This window comes from Apodemus sylvaticus, chromosome 2 (genome assembly GCF_947179515.1).
Source record: "Apodemus sylvaticus chromosome 2, mApoSyl1.1, whole genome shotgun sequence".
Lineage (NCBI taxonomy): Eukaryota > Metazoa > Chordata > Mammalia > Rodentia > Muridae > Apodemus > Apodemus sylvaticus.
The window spans coordinates 161,295,167-161,315,675 of record NC_067473.1 but is presented as its reverse complement, the minus strand read 5'-3'; the positions used below and the strand labels follow the sequence as shown (position 1 = coordinate 161,315,675).

At 46.9% G+C, this 20,509-nt stretch overlaps 1 protein-coding gene across 1 annotated transcript in view; it reads right to left on the bottom strand.

Annotated features, from left to right (window-relative positions):
- Vwf (von Willebrand factor) overlaps window positions 1-20,509 on the bottom strand; it is a 137,571-nt gene that overhangs the window by 23,753 nt on the left and 93,309 nt on the right. Inside the window, 11 exon segments of the mRNA XM_052174915.1 lie at window positions 444-546; window positions 4,304-4,503; window positions 6,001-6,342; window positions 6,534-6,726; window positions 8,086-8,306; window positions 14,140-14,317; window positions 14,615-14,658; window positions 15,916-16,080; window positions 17,204-17,347; window positions 17,642-17,782; window positions 17,873-17,989. Coding sequence (XP_052030875.1) covers window positions 444-546; window positions 4,304-4,503; window positions 6,001-6,342; window positions 6,534-6,726; window positions 8,086-8,306; window positions 14,140-14,317; window positions 14,615-14,658; window positions 15,916-16,080; window positions 17,204-17,347; window positions 17,642-17,782; window positions 17,873-17,989 — 1,848 coding nt within the window.

Genomic DNA, 20,509 nt, shown 5'->3' with positions numbered 1-20,509 from the left:
GGGGGGGGGGGGAAGAATAGCCGTGAAACTCAGAACAAAACCAAGTAGAGTCTAGACTAGAGACGATGTAAAGTTCTCAGTCACCGGAAGCCGGCACAGACCCTGACTGGGACTCTCACGGGATCTGGACCATGGGACTGGGATAAAAGGCTGGCTAGAGCAGATCTTCACAGCGGGTCTGTCTACATCCTCAGCTTAGTTTTCAGAAGACTCTGAGCCGGCTGCAGGCATCAGGGTGGAAGGACAGGGATACATCTGAGAGCTCCTCCTCCAGGTACCAAAAAGAGACTCCTGATTGCAGCAAGCAGAAATGTGGTCTCGGGAAGAAACACACCTCCAAGCGCCCTTTATTTGGATTGGTGTGTTATGTGTGTGACCAGGTGGCTGGAGTCCCTCAGAGTCCCTCCTCCACCAGGAACGCCAGGCAGGAATGAGTCACTCACCTCGGGCTGTGGGGCACGGCTGTGCAGTGCAGTTACTCCTCCTCCCGCTGAGGCACACGCAGATCTGACAGGGCTGATGGTCTGGGACCCAGGTCTCTAGGAACTGAGGGGAAACATGGCTAAACAGCCACACACGGGGCACTCTAGTGTAAGCCCCCAGTCATGCAAGTCAATACTCCAGCCAAGAGGGCTTGGCTTGCCTTCTTGAGGGCCTGGACATAGGGGCTGAGATGGTGGGTCAAAGGCCCTGTGGCAGCTTTGCCAGTCTACTTGAGTCTGTGTTGCTTGTAACAGGACTCGGAAAAAAAAATGTTAAATAAACAAAGCCTCTGACTATAAACAGGATGGACAAGAGGAAGACCAGAAGAAAACCACAAGAAAAGCAGAATGGTGGACACTGGGGGATGCATGCCTGTAATCCCAGCAACAGGGAGACAGAGGCAGCAGGAGCTGGAGTTTTAGGCCAGCCCAGGCTAAATATAAGAACCTGTATCAAGAAGAAAAAGAAATGAGGGGTGAGGAGAAATAGGAGAATTAAGAAGGAGGAGGAGGAAGGAGGCAGGGAAAACAAGGAGAAAGATAAATGAAACAAAAAAAAAACAGTAAAAAGCAATTAAAAATAAAAAATTTAAAAAGACAAGGCAGCTGCAGCTGCTATTTCAGGCGGAGGCCTGGAGTCCCTGGGAAGGTCCACAGAGCAGTGGCTCCCTTCTGGGGCAGGACGCTGAGAGTGACAGCTGGAAAGGCCTGTCACCTTGATTTTCCCTTTTCCTTTCTCTCTCTAAATGTGGACCTGAGGTGCCTACAAAATAAGAGCTTTTTGTTGGTTTGTTTTCGTTTTTATCAGAAAGCGTGCTGATAAAGCTGTAGAGTTAACCTGCCTCCCACTGAGGCACGTGCAGAACTGACAAGGCAGATGGTCTGGAACCCATTATCAGAAAGATACCACCCCCAAACGGGTGTCCAACAGCTTTACCCAAGCACACCCCAGGCGAGACTCAGAATCAACTGCCCCTGAGAACGTAGTTCAGCCGGAGTCCCCGCAGGTCTGATTGTGCAGCAAACATGCCAGCAGGGGGCGCTGCTACCCAGGCCCTAACTGCTTGCGGGCTGAACTGTGGTCTACAGATTCCAGATGGAGGCACAGGAGAACAGGTATAAGAATAGCTGGAGTTCAAGATTAAATAAAGGGGCCACAAGAACAGCCTGCGGAGAGTGTGGTGTAGAAAAACTGAAGTGTTCAAGGCCAGTAAAAAGACACAAGCATGTCACCATACACCACCCCCTAGAATCTGGAAGTTCCGGTAGAAGGTGTCAAAGACATGCAGCTCCTAGCCTGAGCTGGAGCATTATAGCCTCGGTGGGAGGAGGTGCCAGGCCGCAGGCTCCAGGGTAAGGGGTGCACGTCCCGCTGCGCTGAAGTGGGACTCTGCTCCACACTAGCAGCGGCTCCCTCGAGAGTCCCACGGCCTGTGCGGGACTCCAGACCCCGTCCGATCCAGCTCTGAAAGTCCACATCTCCACAGTGCGTTTTGTAAAACAAACAAGAGCTATGGAAACTGGTAAATATTTGTCCTTTTCCCGGGGTATAACAGATTTAAGCCCTGGTTATTTCCCTGAAGGAAGATTTTCTGGGCTTTCTTTTTCAGTCTAAAAATTCATTTAATGGAAATGTTCTTCATATTAGATTCTCATTCTTCCCCTGCTTTAAAGTGGATTCTGGGAACGCAGGTGGCTGGATAAACGCTTGTTTTCTCCCATTTAAACTCTATTTTCTGAATAACTAAAACCGGCTGTGTTCTCTCGTCAGAGGTTTTGATTAATTCTATACTTGATTTAAAAAAAAAAATGCTCGTATGTCCAAACTAGTGCAGTACTTGGACAGATTCCTTAATGCAACTCATGTGCCTATTCTAATTTTTTGTGCTGAAGGTGAAGAAAACAGAAATGGAGAGAAAGAGTCAGACATGGGGGGGGGGGCGTTGAACACACTAAGACATTACAATAGAATTCACACATTTCCTGCCTTTGGGACCTACAGACATCTGACACTCACGGAGCCTGGAACAGTCTAGAGTGAGCTTCTCAGCACAGGAGGCCAGGGAGGAGGGCGAGACCATCTCTACCTTTGGGGAGGAGGAAGTGTGTCACCCTTCCGGCAGTTTGGGATAACCACTGGGTGTTAATACCACAGATAAATGCAACCGCATCATTCAGGCCCTGTAGGAACCCAGAAGCCTTGAGGATCAGGGAGGAAAATGTCAGGTTTTGTCAACTCAATTGGGGCTCTTATGTCCACGTACCTAATTACTTTGGCAATGTGAAATATGGTGGAAGGGTGTGGCTCGGTTTCCTCTCTACTCACCTATTCACAGTAAGAGAAAGAGGGGGCCTTCTCTGGGGTGGAGCTCAGTAACTCACCTAAAGCAAAAGACCCCACCCAGTCAGCAGTGTTCTCAGCTGCGCATGCTCACACCAATGCCCAGTCAGAGCGGTGCTTAGCTAGCAGCTCCTACTGAGGTCCATGGTGCGGCTGGGACAACACAGGATGACCTGGTGCTGCCAACAGCAGCCCCATTATATGACTCACGCCATATGAAGCCTGGGCTTCTCATCCATGAACCATACATGACACGTGATAATGACCCTGCAAGGATTTGGAGAAAATCAAAACTGATCTACTTCCTGGCTTACGAAGCCATGGACAAAACAAGATAGCTACTGTGACTATTGTTTTCTTTGTTTTCATTATTGCCTAGCTTTACCACAAGCTCCACTGGTGACTACGGTGGTAAGCCGCCCCACCTGATGCATGAAGGGGAAAAGGATCTTCTTGATGTAGATGGATATTAGGTCTTGAGGGTGCATCCCCTTTACTAGAAGCCAAATGTGCTCCTACATCTACCACGCTTGGTAACATCACTGGGCAGGACTACTATGCACTTAATCTTGTAAGTTTAGATGCTATCAACGTGGACGAGAGAAGACAACCATTATGGACCAATGGGAGAGTGCAGCAAATATCCTTTTGAAGAGCTCTCATGAGCTCCCAGAAAGCGAAGAGAATTGGTGATGCAATGATTTCCAGGCAAATTATCACAGTGACAATGCAGTGGAAATGCTTTCATATAACAGAAAGTGCAAGGTCTTTGGAGTTACACTGAGCCTTGAATTCTGAGTCCAATGTCCAAACCCATCTCTAGAAGCTTGGTCCACAGGAAAGTTACCTGAGCTTGGCCCCTCAAAGATACTCTGTATTTAGAAGTAATGTAGATTACGCTAGTATCTTCTGGTAGAACCTGAGGTCAAGGATGTTATACACACACACACACACACACACACACACGCATGCATGCACTTCATAATCAAATAAGAAGTAAAAACCTTCTGAAACATTTGCATGGTACATGAATCTATTAAAAAGCAGTGAGGAATCCTGCAATGGAGAAAGGTGCTGAACTATTTAGCTGTGCATTTTAAATTCACTTGGCCACAGGTGGTTACAAATGCTCTGAAGAGAAAAAAAAAATCTTTAGGAAACATGGAGATACTATACGAAGTACAAAGTATTCTGAAAAATGACAGATACTGGCTTACTGATACACTATATGTCCTCCTTCCCTCCTGGGTTCCTATATCACTCAACATGTGTGAACACAAACAATATTAACAGTGCTCTAACACTTTGGTGTTTGATGCTGCAGCTAATCCATGGGAGACCAAGATCTGACTCGGATCTGTCTGAATCCAAAGCTGTGACACGTGTGGCCTTCCTATCCATCTGTGATCCTGCAAGCGTCAACCCTGCTGTGGAAAGGGGAAGGGGACGACCCACTGAGAAGGAGAAGCCAGGCTCCTACCTGATGTCGGACTCCATCCTCCCCAACGCACTGAGTGCAGGCTTCCTCAGGGACACAGTTGCCTTCCAGCAAGACTTGGTGTTGGGGACAGAAGCAGCCTTCTGAGGGGTGGTCCCCACACAAGCTAGTGTTCCCATCGCAGTGCCGAGGGCAGCCACGCTCACAGTGGTTATATACCAAGGACGGCGGGCAAGACATAGCTGAAGACAGAGAATGGGGTCACTCTCGGTGGCCTATAGCAGCTAGAAGCACAAGAAAGGCAGCCAATATCTGACAAACTTGCTAGAGCAGACATGACCAGTTTTCCCCAGCATTCACCCGTCCATCTTCCACTATACTAGAATTCTTGCCCCGGCATACAACCACTCAGTATAAGGAATGCAATACCTCCTTTGTGTTTAAGTGCAATCACATGACTAAGTTCTGACCAATTGAGTAGAAGAGGGTGGCAGTATCCTGAGGGTGGGTTCCAGGAATCTGTTTTATTTTTAAAAGAAAAGTGTGCCTCCTTTCTGTACTGACATTTGGACCTTGTGCTTCATACCCAGAGCTGCATCTTAAACCATGGGGAAGATGACCACACCCAGCATCAATGGTGCCACCTCCCTCTGATCACATAAATGACAGGAATTCCTGCTTCTCTGCTACTTGCAGTAAAATCTAATCCCAACCACTTATGGGAATGCACTGATGTTCTTCCTATGGAATACAGACGTAGCTGAGGCTTTAAAAATCCTTTTAAATAAAGATTCCATGGCGATGAGGAAAGGCCTTGGAAGAGATGCTACAAGACAATTCCCTTCTCACATTATGACCTGGCTTGGCAAACTCCCTCCCACATCCACACAGTGGTTTCCAATGATCTGGAGCGCTGGGATTTTCCCTGTGTGCACAACACACAGCGAAGACATACACAAAGCAAATGAACATAGAAGATGCTTTCCGCGATGCAGAGAGCGGCCTTTGCCCCTTGGTCTGCAGGCAGGCGGAGTAGGCGCACTACCGTCCACAAGGATGTAAAACCCAAGAACCCAAAAAACGGCTGAGAGGCAGGAGTGGAGCAAACCAGGTCTTTCGCTCTACTCTGCCAAAATTGAGGTGCATGGAAACTAAGAGAATAGACAATCACTAGATGAGCTGTCCAAGTCCTCAGCCAATCACTAGATGTGCTGCCCAAGTCCTCAGCCAATCGCTAGATGAGCTGCCCAAGTCCTCAGCCAATCACTAGATGAGCTGCCCAAGTCCTCAGCCAATCACTAAATGAGCTGCCCAAGTCCTCAGCCAATCGCTAGATGAGCTGCCCAAGTCCTCAGCCAATCACTAAATGAGCTGCCCAAGTCCTCAGCCAATCGCTAGATGAGCTGCCCAAGTCCTCAACCAATCACTAAATGAGCTGCCCAAGTCCTCAGCCAATCACTAGATGAGCTGCCCAAGTCCTCAGCCAATCACTAAATGAGCTGCCCAAGTCCTCAGCTGATGTCTAAAATTTCGAATTCACAATGATTTGAATATAAAAAAAATCTGCATTTGAAGGGCTTCTATGTGCAGGGTTTTTTGATCCTAACTTGGTGATTCCTAACAGGAAATAATAGGGAGTTTGATCTTCATTAGGCAGATGAGACTCTGAAGACCAGAGAACATGAGCAAGCCTATACTTGGTTTGTCTCCAAGGTTTAGGGGAACGTGTGGGCACTCACCACAGAAGTCAGTCGTCCTCCAGTCCACACAGACCCCGTTGGTCCGACAGAGATGGGCGTAAGAAGCAATCACATCACACACTCGCTCCTGGTGGCAGCTGTCTTGCTGGCAGATGGTGTGGAATGTGGCTGGAGCGATGACCTTGTGGCATTCAGCAAACAGCGCCGAGAGGAGGAGCTGGCAGTGGGAGCTGTCAGAGACGGGACACTGCTCCTCGGGAACAGACTGGCATGTGTACCCTGGCTGCTGCACGGTCCACTCCTGGATAAGCCTTTTCCAGTCTGTGGTGACCGTGCCGTCTCGCAACGTGAAGTCATTGGCCCCATTTTCATCACAGATTCCTAGGGCGGCAACAACGAAAAGACAACAATGGCAAAGAGGAGGCCACTCTGCACCTGCAAGGATGCTCTGAACCTCACCAACGGATGCTTGAAACGGGGTTCAGTGATCTGAGCACCCACCCCCCCACACACCCCAGAATACACAGAAAGGAATATAAGACAGAAGAGGAGACAGAAGAACCCCTTCTTACCACAGAGACCATACGTCTTCGAAGCAAAGGTCTTGGGGCTAAGCTGCAGTTGGAACTCATTGTTTTGTGGTGTGAATGTGAGGGTGTGGCCAAGACGGCTGAACCTGACTTCATACATGATGGCACCATAGATGCTGACTTCCATGTTTTCACCCACGTACGGGGCAAGGACCAGTCTCCCATTGACTGCCATCTGCTCAGACAAGAGAGGGATCACCAACAGTTCCCACTCAGTGGTTCTCAGTCTTCCTAACGCTGTGACCCTTTAACACAGTCCCTCTTGTATGGTGACCCCCAACTGTAGAATTATTTTCATTGCTACTCCATAACTGTAATTTTGCTGCTGTTGTGAATCATAATAGAAATGTCCGTGTCTTCCAGTGATCTTAGGCGACCTCTGTGGAAGGGTCAGTCAACCCCCAAACAACACACAGGTTGAGAAACACTGTTCTAGCTTGTCCTAAAACTCTGTGTCTTGCTGAAGTTACTGAAGGTCCTCACACTCCTCTGACTGAAGAGTCACCTGCAGAGCCTGGTGCTCGTCAGAGCTCTTCCAGAAGAAACAGGCTTTGTGTATTGACTGCACAGACCTGTATAACAAACACCATGCAGGCAGCGTGCACCTGAACCAGAGAGCCCAGGGTCTCAGGGAACCTGGTCGGATACCTCCGTAGGCAAGGGTGACTCCTTCCCAATAGGCCAAGGAAGTTGCCACTGCAGCAACTACTAGGGCGTGGTCTCCAGGAAGAAGCACCTGCCAGCATGGTTTCAAGGCCTCAGTCTTCCTTCTGAGACCTCTCCACGTAGAGCATCAGAGATATTTAAAAAAAAAAAATGTACTCACATTCAGCACCAAATGTAGTTCTGTTGTAAAAATTTTGGAAGGGTTCTTTTTTAATCACTCTGATTTTAAGATTCCTTTGGCTATGAACTCCTCGTTTGATATATGACTAACTCTGATTTCTCAGCAATTAGTGCTCATACTCAGGAATTCTTACCAAGTGAGAAAAATCTAGTCTACAAGTTGTTTTCACACCATGAAATATTTATGATTTCTAAATGAACGAGTAAAGAAGTTGGCATAATATAACCTTTTGTAAGCATTTAATCAAACATTTATTTATAGCAGTTTGGCAGTCTCCTCTCAAATTTTGAAGCCATACGTCTTGTCGAGGCCCTAAATATTTTCAAAGGCCCTGATTTAGGCACTAAATATTTCCGTTTGGAAAGCCCCCAGGCCTTGGGCACTGGGCTCATAATGCCTAGTGTATCCATGGTCCCGGTGCCAACCTAGTTTCTTATCAATGCCAGAAACTGAGACTAAATACACCACTTGCCATCTAAAACTGATCCGCTCTCCCAAATCTGGACCCAGAGCAACATGAAATCATGCCAAGACCAGAAAGATGACAAGGGAGCCCACTAAAAGAGGAAGTGCCCTGCTAGTCGAGGGGAAGACTCAGCAGGCGACAGCAGCTAAAACCAGCTCCATGCGGTCTTCCTGAAGCTCCACTCTGCCCCTGCCATGGACCCCACAGAAAAGTCCTCTCACCTCCATGTCACTGTGCAGCTCAACAGAGAGGCCGGCATGCTTGACCTCAATGGACTTCATGCAAGTTTGCTTCGCCCCAGGGCTGCAGGCTCCATTGTGGAGAATCACTTCCAGGTCCTGTTCCTTGTTTTGAAAGATGACGTAGGAGCAGCTGCCGGTGAGCTTGAAATTCTGCCCATCGAAGGTGACGATGTGGCGAGTGGAGCTGCCCGTGCACACGCCTGAGTGGGGAAAGCAAAGGCTAGACAGACAGTATCCACCCCACCTCACGCGTGCCCGCAGCGGTGCAATCGTGCATGCTGCACATAGTCAGTGAGTCAGCCACGGGGGGGGGGGGGGGGGGGGGGGGGGGGGGAAGGGGGCGGGGAACGCGTCAGAAAGGAAAGTGAAGCTAAAAGGGTGTAATGTGATGTCAAAAGCTCAAGGAGCTAAGCAAGCTATTCGTGATCTCGCTGTAAGGAAAAATCACCTCAAGACACAACTGTCCCTCTAGCTAACGGCACTGGTGGCTGCAGTGACTTATCCCATAAGAGATTACGCCAGAGAAATATGTCCCGGGCCAAAATAAACAGCCATGTCTCAGAGCTCACTCGGGGACCCAGTCACTCACTCACGTAATCAGCAAATTCTCTAGGTCCCTATTAAAACAGTGTAGGAACGCTAACCATTGTGCTTCCACCTAAGACGACTCTGGGAGAATATCCCCGCTTTGAATGTGCCAGGGCCACAGATTTGAAAGTGAGCCTTGGACCTACGGGACATTGGAGGTGACTTTTTCACACAAATCTTGACTCATTTATGGAGGTGAATTTTTAAAAAGTGACAAGCAATGAGAGTCAAGTTCAGTGAGACCCCACCAACACCCCTTACTCATCACTAGGCCTGGGTCACACCACCTTCTGCAGGTGACTATCAACACAGTGTGACTAGCAAGGCTGCTGCACCATTTCTCAGAGCTGGGCGGCCTCCGTGGCTTTCACCCATTCCTTGAACACGTATCCCTTTCCAAGTAACAGACTAAATGCCACGATCCGGGCGTACTCATGTTGCTAGTGAGCCCTGTTGGGATTTGAGTAAGTGTACACCAAAGGCTTGGATGCCAGCTGGTGGCACTGTAGGACTTCCAGGGATGGGGTTGAGTAGAAGGAAGTTAGGTTATCGAGGGTGCAACCTCAAAGGGAACACAGCACACCAGCCCTTTCAAACAGCCATGAGGTGAGCAGCCCTCTCCTGCCACATGTTCTTGCTAGAATGGGTTACCTCACCATGGTTCAAAAATCAAATGGATCCAGGTAACCATAGACAAACCCTGAGACTCAGTGAAGATAAACCTTTCTTCTTTTTAACATTGTAGTATCAGGTATTTTGACACAGCTCTGGGGAGCTGAGTAAAAGAATCCCTAGTATGCAGCTGTTAATAGTGCCATATCAAGGAGACAGCCTCAATTACCAATGGCGATGAATCATTAGATCCCAAGACAAAGACCATTAACCAGAATGGTTCTGTCCGCCACCACATCGATTATGGCGTGGTAAGTTAGAGCCAAAGAAGTTCAGAATTGGGTTGTGTTTTGCCAATTGCTTACTTGAGAGCATAGCTAAACTGCTGGACCTCAGTGACCCTCTCCTCTCTCTGTTGCCTAACGGGGTTGCAATCACTACCCTCGGGGATTGTCATAAGAGCTGCAGTCTAGACTAGACACCAGTACATGACATGAAGGTTTACATTTGATAAATAGATCTGTACATCTTATGACTAAGCCAATGCCACAGATGAAACTCAACAGTGTGGGATACATACAGAATATTAGGTACTTCCATTTTCAGAATACTAATTTATCTTTCAACAAACCATCACAGTGTAGTCCTGTTTACTGGCAAGGTCTGTCTGTCTGTCTTTTAGTTGTTTATGGGTGTTTTGCCTACATGTGTGTCTGTTCACCACTGTGTGTGCAGTGTGACTGTGGAGAGCAGAAGGCATCAGGTCCTCTGGAGTTGGAGTTACTCTAAGTTGCAAGCTGCCATGTGGGGAGCTAGGAATCGAACCTGAGTCCTCCAGAAGAACACCAAGTGCTTTTAATCAGCGATCCATCTCTCCAGCCCCTACCAGTTGCAATGAGTCACATCTACTGACACACTCCATTGTGCGGCACACTGCCGTGACTCAGGAAAGGTTAAAGTAACCCAACCTCAGAATGAGAAGCTGAGGCATGCACAATAAAATGTTATCAGAGAGCTACAAAACATTCTCAAAATTACACCACTCATCAATGCGCACCCTCTCCTCTCTCTCCTTTTCTCCACACTCTGGTATCTCAGAGTCACTCTACAGAGCAGAGAAGTACTTAACTGAGCACGGCATTAAGCCTTTAGTCTTGTTGTCAAGAACAACGAATACACACTACACTTCAAACGTACCGACTGAAAGAGACGCTGGGAGTCGGAAGCAGAGTTCAGTGGTACAGTGTTTGCCGAGCCCACGTGCCAGGTTCCCAGCACAGAGACCAAGGGAAGGAAACTGGAAGGTATTTGACAATTGAGAAGTGACACATAAAAAGGGCCAAAGAGGGAAACTAGGGTCCTGGGAAGACATTTTTAAAAAGTTAAAACACCAGGAGCCATAAAATTCTGGGCATATACTGAGGAGATGGCATTCCCTGTGCTGGCTTCACTGAATGCGAAACCTCCTAAACCCCTGACCCGCACAATGAGGAGAGTGGCAGGCGTCTGTAAAAATGATTTTAAAAGTGTCTCCTCACTGAGGGAAGACTCTCCCCTCCCCCCCCAAAAAAATCAGGAGAAAACTGAATGACACAATATACACTAATTAAAATATACTTGAAACTTTATAAACCATAAAAACCACCTCGAATAAGAACTTTAAAAACTAAAAGAAGGGACAAGGCCAGCGAGGTGGCCATGCTGCCGAGGCTGTCCGAGTCCCACCCCAGAGCCTCCATGACGGGAGGAATGAACTGAGCTCTCTGGCTTCCACAGGTGCTAACAGACACAAAACAAAGCAAGAAAACAAAGAATAAAAGAAATACACAAAACAGAAGTCCGTATTGAAAAAGTTGACTGGGCTATGGAGGAAAAGAGATGGGGAAAAAAGGCTAAAATCAAATCACAAAATGAAAGGCCCAGGGAGAATAGACCAAAATGAAAACGTAATGAGAAACACTGAAGAAAGCAAGAAGCCAGCAGGAAGGTGAGGGTGTGTGTGTGTGTGTGTGTGTGTGTGTGTGTGTGTGTGTAGCCAGGGACTCAGAGAGGAAGTTGAGACAATGTGGAAATGGAATCCGTTAAAAGGCATTAGAAAGGAATTGACATTTAAAGACTGAGTCTGACTCATGAGAAGATTCTGGAACTTAAGGAAGACGCAAATCAAGATTCTGAAAACATGTGACAAATGTCCGCTATTTTTCCCCTAGATCGGTTGGCCCTGAGTAAACCTGAGGTTTGCTTTTTTCTTTTTTCTTTTTTTTTTAATGGCAGGACAAAAACTATTCAACTTCAAAGATCAAGAACACCCCCTGCCAGGCATCAGGTAAAAGTATCAAATAGTTTGTGAGGTGGAAAAAAAAAACAGTTTATCACAGAATTCTCAAAAACAATGTACAAAGCCACGTAACCTCTGGGCAGCATCTTCCAGAAAGAATGCAGAAGCGAATCAAGAACAGAGGCAGAGGGGGGTGGGACAGGGGTAACGTCCATATTGGGCAGGCCACGGAGATGTTAAAAAGCATCCTTAAAAACTGACTTCCCAAATGAATGATTGAATGAGGGGGGAGGGGAGGAGAAGAGGAACGGTGAGGGACATCAAAGCCCATATGCACGTGTGGACGTGTGGAAATGTCACAGTAAAGTCCATCAATATGGACTATTTAGTAAATACAATAAAAACAAGAGTAATGAACAGCATACCCTAAGAAGGGCGGGGTTGGGGTGGGTGGAGGCAACTATCAAATCTCACTCAGAGACTAAATATTGAAAGGACTGTATACACACACACACACACACACACACACACACACACACACACGCTTTAGTTGGCGGGCTTGCTTTCCATACGGATTGTGGAGCAACATCACGTGTCTTCTAGAATTAGGCAAATGTATTGTGAACAGTGAGATTCAAGCTTTCTTGATGTCTGAGAAAAGGAAGGATAAAAACATGCAGAAAAGACTAAAGTCAAATTAAAAAGGTACCCCAGGGCCACCCTTGGGACCCATGAGGCAAGAAAACCTCTGACCTAAGTCAACTGGTTATCCAAGGCAGAGAAAGGTGAGAATCCATGACATGGTTATATTCACATAAGTAATTAATTCGACCAATTAAGTAATGAGAGAGGTGAGACAGTTCTTCCTTTTGATTGAATCCTAACATATGTCGCGGGGATGCTGGGAATTGAAATCCATCCTTACTGGGCAAGCAGTACAGACAAAAAAATGTCAGTCAACAATCATCAGTGGACACTAGAGCTTCAGGGCAGAGGCGTGTCTCTGTTGAATTTAGGAACCCCATCACTATGGGCAATGAATATACACCCATAAAATTATTTTAAGAAAGACTTCTAATGACAAAAGAGCGTTCAATTTAAACGTAGCTAATCCCTCAACCTAGTTTTGTCACATATCCCTTTCACTTGTGGGTATAAAAGGAGGGGTACTGATGGCTGGACCAAGACCACCTGGACAAGAATACCTCCCTTGTTGTATATCCTCTAAGAGGGGCAAATAGGAGGGCCAAGCCCAGTGAGCATGAATCTCAAGAAGTGAGATAAGTTTGTGTCTCACTCAGTCACAGGGAATTCAGGATCACTGTCTGATTCGTGCCTGAGGAGTCTTCTGGCCATAGGTGGCCAGAGAGCAAGGGAGACAATGTCTGGAAAATTCCCCACTAGGTCCCAGTGGTGGGATAAGGGTGAAATAATCTTGGGGACTGGATAGGGGCTAAAAGGGATAGCCTGGGGTTGTACTCAAAGGGATAGCCTGGGGTTGTACTCAAAGGGATAGCCTGGGGTTGTACTCAAAGGGATAGCCTGGGGTTGTACTCAAAGCAGTCCTTCCTAAGAGAACAAGACTAGCGGAAGAGCAGGACTCTGATATATAGTGAGGCACGGCAGACTGACTATACAGGCACCAGAAGTGTTGTGTGGAGAACTAGCATCTGGGACTAGGAACAGAAGAAGCCCAGGGCAAGGTGACAGGAAAGCCTCAAAGAAGCTTACGCACAGCCCCCTGGGGCCTTCTGAGCCCATCCATCCCTTCTTCCTGTTCCCAGCCATGAGAGAAACTGTCCATGCTTTTTTCCCCCAACGTTGGGCAGCAGAAGCTGTATCCTGGCAGATATTTAAACTCTAATCAAGTTCGAAGTTTCAATCGCCGCACAGCCATCTAGTTACCGACTAAGACTGCCTGGTGACTGACGTGACCATGGAATTCTTTATAAGTAAACAGAAATAACATGAGCTCTGGGACCATTTTTATCTAAGCCAGAAGGGAAATGTATCCTGTTAAATGTGTTCTGAAGGCAGAGCAAGATGAGAAACCCAGCTCTGACTGCATCCCTTCATTATGTCTGTCTCCGTTGCTAAGACAAGCCATCACAGAAGCCATTTTTCCCAAGAGTGAGGCAGAAGACTTCCCCTCCCACAGGCGTACATGGGATGGACCTGTGTCCAGCTCTTACACCAGGCCACCTGACAGTATACAGTTGCACGCAGCCACATACAACAACTCTAGCTGCAACTCAAGAGCAGGGATCTGGAGGCGCATCATGTATGAAGCTGTACTTCTGACATCTCAGTGATGTACATTCGTAAAGAGTTAACTGGAAGTGGCTGAGATGGGAACATCAGAAAAGCAGTGTTTCCTGTGGTTCTGTTTTACCTAGATAAAGAAGTATCTCCCAAGAGAGGAGTGTATGGCAGTGTACGTGTGTCATGGGACAGAATAGGTATCTCCACCTATCTACTTCCACATTGGCTGTCTACCCAGCAAGTTAAAAACCAGCTCCCCTACACAATATAGACTGGGGAAATGAAGGACTTACAAGGACAGGTCCAGCGACAGCCACAGGTCTCCTCCACCCGAACAGGAGACTGGCTATTGGAACACGAAGGCCGGGGCCCATGGTCACAACTGACCCGATGACTCTGCAGCAAGGTCTGGCCATCCGCCAGGCAAGTCACTGTGTGGCACTGATCTGGCAAGGTCCAGACATCTCCAGGCTATAGACAGAGAAAACAGATTCGAGAAAGGAGCAGGATGAGGCACATCAAATCACACCCACACATCACTGTCTGCCTCTTGGGATAGGTTAGGGCTGGACAGCAGCCTTTCGGCAAGAAGACTCTAGATAAGATTAGAAACATAACACAAAATTTATGGAGGGACTCCCAAAAACAGACAAATAATATGCAGGAGAATGAGTCTAGGACCAAGCAGAGTAATTAATTAGTCAACAGAACAAGAGCCCCAGCATGTATTTCTGACTTTTCCTCCCTAGTCAGCAGGAAAGGACTTACCCTCTTCTCGTTCCCATCTTCATCCACACAAACTCCTGAAAACCCTGAAACAGACACAGAAAGACTCTAGTCACGTGTCACTGATGATCGAAACATTCACAACACCTTCTACTCAACACAACTCTAAGAGGAACGTGAGCGGGTTGCACTCTGGGGATACGAGGACACACGGAGATGACTGTCCTGTGGCCCTTCGGTCGTACTTTATGACAGTTAATGATGTGATGTAACATTCGCTATCACATGGCAGAACTTTCATTTTCTCCTTCCGTGTCTTCCAGGAGTAGGTGGTAGGTGTGAAGACAGATCACATAAAACTTGAAAGAGATCTGCTTAATGATTGCTGCCCAGATCGCTGCCACCCGTCAGGAGGGTCCGTAATTCTAGAGAAGCTTTTAGTTTAGTTAACACTAATCACAGTAATAGATAAAAACAGGCCAGAAAACAAAACATGTTTCTACCCTGAAATCAGTTCAGCCTGTGGTCCTTCGATACTGGATCTGATAGTGTCTTTCTAAAGCCCTTCCGTGTACACTGAGAGTAAGCACAGGACTTAGGCCGTTAGGATGCTGGGGTTCCCTGCTTACATTTCCTGATTCTTTCATCCAAAATCCCTCGGCACAAACAAGCCAGGACTTCCTCTCCTTAAAAATTAGCCCAGTGGTGAGTCCAAGCAGAAGCCTGGCTTGTACACAGGAGCTCTCCAGCGACCCCTAAAGGTGGCAGTGTGCACCTTCACAGACAGAAATCTGGAAGCTCTGGTCCCTGTGACACTCTTCATTTAAGACTAACTTTTATATACACAGGTAGGAGTCTTTGAGTCTTTGGAATGGTAATTTTGTTGTTATGTGTGTCCTGGTTTAGTGGTGGTCAGGGTGGTAGTGGTTGCTTGAGAATTGAAAACAAAATAGGGGCTGGAGAGATGGCTCAGTGGTTAAGAGCACTGACGGCTTTCCTAAAGATCCTGAGTTCAAATCCCAGCAACCACATGGTGGCTCACAACCATCTGTAATGAGATCTGGTGTGTCTGAAGACAGTGTACTTAACGTATAACAATAAGTAAATCTTTGGGCCAGAGCGAGCGGCGACTGAGCAAGCTAGATTAACCTGAGCGAGTAGGGCCAACTGGAGCGAGCTTAGGCCCTAAATTCAAATCCCAGCAACCATTTGAAGGCTAACAACCATCTGTACAGCTACAGTGTACTCATATACATATAAATAAATAAATAAATAAATAAATAAATAAATAAATAAATAAATAAATCTTTAGAAAAGAAAAATAAGTATATCAGAAGACTCACCAGAACACAGTTTGTGGAAGAAGGAGTCGCCCAGGGTGGCTGTGGTGGAGAGATCTTCAACTTGCTGGAGCCTTATCACATTGGAGCTGGCCCCAGGGCCTGCCAAGATCCTCAGCTGGGCCTCATCATACCGATCCCCAACCCCAATGGGGAACACCGCCACTCCTAAAGTAGCCAAGCCACGAGAAAGGGCCCATGGTCAGGTGAATGCAACATACACACTACATCGGGCACCAGTACAGAGCCTCATGCAACCCAAGCCAGCCACACCCACAGCAAGCCTGTAAGGGAGACATCCACGCAGGCAGCAGGTGCTAATGAGCTACTGCTGTGCACCAGACACTGTTCAAAGCAACAGGGATGCCAAGCAGATAAAGTCCCTGTCTCCTGTCCTCGTAGCCAACACCCGCAGAACGCAGACAGCAAACACGCAAAGTAATACACAGACGGCATTCTCGGATGTAGAGAGATGCTTGCAAGAAGCTACGAGATGGGAAAGGTGGAAAATATACAGAGGGCGAGAGTAATCGTTTCATGAAGAAACACCTGAGATAAGGATGAAGGAGCCAGAAATACAGCTAGGGAAGAAGCGCCCCCACACAGTGAGCGCAGGAAGTATAAAAGCCCAGAGCGGACGCTGCAGGAAACAGAACATGCAAGAGAAGAAGCGAAACCCCATCAGACACAGCAACAACTCGATGTCTTCTCCAAAGGAGACAGCCGAGACCACAGAGGAGTGGCAGGCGCTTGTCTGCGCAGCTGCTGTGTTGAGAATGTGCCGTGAGATTATAGGAGCTACGGTTCCCGTCAGAAACCCAGTGCACTCTCAGGTACAAGGTGGCAGCGTTTGTGTGCAGTAGCGTGGGTCTCAATATTTTTTTTTTGAAGATGCAGCTATTTGATTGGGTTATGTGTGAGAAGAAGGGCGGAGCCAAGGGGGCTGAGATGCTAACTTGAACAGCTCCAAAGAATGAATGAGGTGAGCACAGAAGAAAACGAGTTAAAGCCAGAGCAGAGCTCATGATCAACTTGTCTCTGAGACCTAGGCTGAGGTGAGGAGGTGAGAAGTCTAATTTTGACCCATGTCCCTGAATTAGACCACTCAAGGGGATGAGCCTGAGAAAGCAGCCCGTCTCTGAACCTAGCTCAGCAGCACAGTGTTTGTCTAATGTGTGTAAGGCAGAGGGTTCAAGGCCCAACACTGCAGGAAATGGAAGAGAAGGGAAGCCCACACACACACTACTGCAGCATCTTAGTGGGGTCTCGGGACGACGCGCTGGATGCTTACGGTTGGCTCTGACAGCTTCCGCTGCTACGTCCACCGAATCCAAGGAGGCGTCCCCGACGATAATGACCACTGCTTTGGAGGCTCCAGGCCTGGCTCCGTGGATTTGTGAAGTTACATAGCGCACAGCAAAGGCCAGAGCATTCCCTGAAAGGAAAGAATGGTCCACGTCAGAACCGATCACAAGGACGGAGGATTCCAAACCGTCTGAGCACCGGGCTTAAGGCTGACGCAGGTGCATTCAAAGATGAGCAGTTATGACGCAAAGCAATACTTGGTGGGACTGGAAAGAGACACAGAGGACCATTTAGCTCCTCGCCAATCAAAAGAGGAAACTCAGACCAAGGAGTAAGGTTAATGACCAAGATCGCTCAGTCACTTAAGGCAAGAATCGGGATTGGAACACAGGCTCTACATCTAGCTCGTGGCTCCAAGCATTACCAATCTGGCTGGGGCCACCCTCCTGCTGCATGAGGTCCACCAAACTCTGCAGATGGGCTTTCTCCTGAGCCACATTCCACGGCACGTCAATGGTATTGATGCTTCCGTATTGTATCACAGACACATGGGTGAGGTGGGGTCCTAACAGCAAAAGGAGAAAGGGAACATTTGGAATCAGTGAACCCCAGGAAGTGCCTCTCCCTTACCTGCAGCTCCACGGGCGTCACTCACCAATGTTGGCCTTGGAAATGAAAGCCTTAGCAAAACTCTTCATTTTGTCAAAGTAAGACTCTGGCAAGCCAGAGGAGCCATCCAGGAGCAGGACCACATCCAGGGGTTGGCTGCAGTCTGCAGAGAGAAACAAGAAGACACTACACAGGTCACAGGTGAATGGCAGATCAGCCAGCAGCCCCCACAGCAGCCGGCAGCTCTTCAGTGCACCACTGAGCACGTGTTTGCCAGGGAGCCCAGAGCATGGGAGTGGGACAGGTAGAGGACAGGGGATATGGGGTCACTAGATTGACAGTCATTGAAAAGACTCCAGCTCTAGTCACAGGCAATACAAATTCCTGAAAATGAAAGCAAGAGGTTGCCCTCTCTAAATAACAGGAAAAGTAATTGGGGCTGTTTATGGGGGAGAAGAGGGTCAGGAAAAAATATGTATATGTATGTGTATATGTATGTGTATGTTTGGATGTGTGTATATGTGTATATGTATATATGAAAATGTCATTCTAAGACTCATAATTCTGAGAATTAACTAAATGATTAATAAAAGAAAGAAAATATGCTCCTGTGTTCTTGAGTCTAAGACTGGTTGAAACAAGGGGAAAGAGACAGAACATCATGTAATTGGGAAAGAGGCTGTAACCTCTGAAGGAGTCAAGAAAATGTGGCATCTGTGCCTGGGAGAGAAGGAAGTTGTATCATTCACAGAGAAGTAGACAGAACTGAGATCACTGGGTTAAGTGAAATAACTCACAAACATCACATCCTTTCTCATATGCTGAATCTAAGAATCTATAAATAAACCATGCGCGTGTGTGTGTGTGTGTGTGTGTGTGTGTGTGTGTGTGTGTGTCTGTGTGTGAAATAGGAAGCTATTTGAACGGAAGGGACCAGCAAGAAGGACAGAGAAGACTAGTGGATCAGGGTAATAAATATGAGCAAAATCCTCTGAAGCATATGTACAAAAATATAGTAAGACCCATTATTTTGTGGGTTAACTAAAACCATTCATTTAAAAAGCAAAGGAAATTGGCTTGTGTGTTTCTGAGTCTCTAGGGCAGGCAGAGTCCCTCTGCCCAGCCCCAAATGGCAGGCACTCTGGTCCAAGCTGGCCACAGCTGCAACCATAGGAAAGAAACACCCAGCCAGGACACACACTGACCACCCAGGTACTTTTCTTATCAGCAGAAAAATCAAAGCAATATTAACCAATCTATGAAGCTGACTATATGCAAAACAAAGAAAGACCAAGTGGTGGAGAGACACTAAAAGTAGCTGGTTCTTCTGCTGTAAGGACCCCAGCTTGTCAACCTAGCTATTCGGGAGTACTGTAAGTTATAAGGCTCAGCTGGCCTACAGAGTTAAGTTTAAGGCCAGTCTGGGGAAATTAGTAAGATCCTGTCTCAGAAAGAAAAAGGAAAAGGGGCTGGGTGACCCAGTGATTGAGTGCTTGCCTAGCATGGATCAAGAGGTTCAAACCTTAGTCTGTCTCACATAGAAACAAACAACAACAACAACAAAAAAAAAAAAAAAAACTAGTTACTGATTCGATACTAGTATAGGTTAGGAAAGCAATAGTTTAATTCTAGTACTCAGAAGGCAGAGGCAGGAGGATCTCTGCAAGTTTGAGGCATGCCTAGCCTACACAGAGACTTTCAGGCCAGCCAGGAGCACATAGAAAGAAAGAAAGAAGAAAGAAAGAAAGAAGAAAGAAAGAAAGAAAGAAAGAAAGAAAGAAAGAGAAGAAAGAAGAAGGGAGGGAGGGAGGGAGGGAGGGAGGGAGGAAGGAAGGAAGGAAGGAAAGAAGGAGGAAGGAAAGGAGGAAAGAAGGAAGGAAGGAAGGAAGGAAGGAAGGAAGGAAGGAAGGAAGGAAGGAAAGAAAGAAAGAAAGAAAAGAAAGAAAGAAAGAAAGAGAGAGAGAGAGAGAGAGGAAGGAAAGAAAGGAAGGAAAGAGGAAGGAAAGAAAGAAAGAAGAAGGAAGGAAAAGAAGGAAAGAAGGAAAGAAGGAAAGAAAGAAGGAAGGAAAGAAAGAAAGGAAGGAAGGAAGGAAGGAAGGAAGGAGGAAGGAAATGAGGAAAGAAGGAAGGAAGGAAGGAAGGAAGAAGGAAGGAAGGAAGGAAAGAAAGAAAGAAAGAAAGAAAGAAAGAAAGAAAGAAAGAAAGAGAGAGAGAGAGAGAGAGAGGGAGGGAGGAAGGAAGGAAGGACGGAAGGAAGGAAGGAAGAAGGAAAGGGAAAGAAGGAAGAAGGAAGGAGAAGAAGGAAGGGAAAGAAGAAGAAGGGAAAGGAGGAAGGAAAAAAGAAAAAAAGAAGAAATGAAAGAAAGAAAAGGAAGAGGGGAAAAGAGAAAGAGAAGAAAGAAAGAAAGAAGAAAGAAAGAAAGAGAAGAAAGAAAGAAAGAAAGAAAGAAAGAGAAGAAAGAAAGAAGGAAGAAAGAAAGAGAAGAAAGAAAGGAAGGAAGAGGAAGGAAAGAAAGAAGGAAGAAGGAAGGAAAGAAGGAAGAAGGAAGAAAGAGAAGGAAAGAAAGAAAGAAAGGAAGGAAGGAGGAGGAAGGAGAAGAAGGAAGGAAGGAAGAAAGAAGAAGAAAGAAGAAAGAAAGAAAGAAAGAAAAAGAAAGAAAGAAAGAAAGAGAAGGAAAGAAAA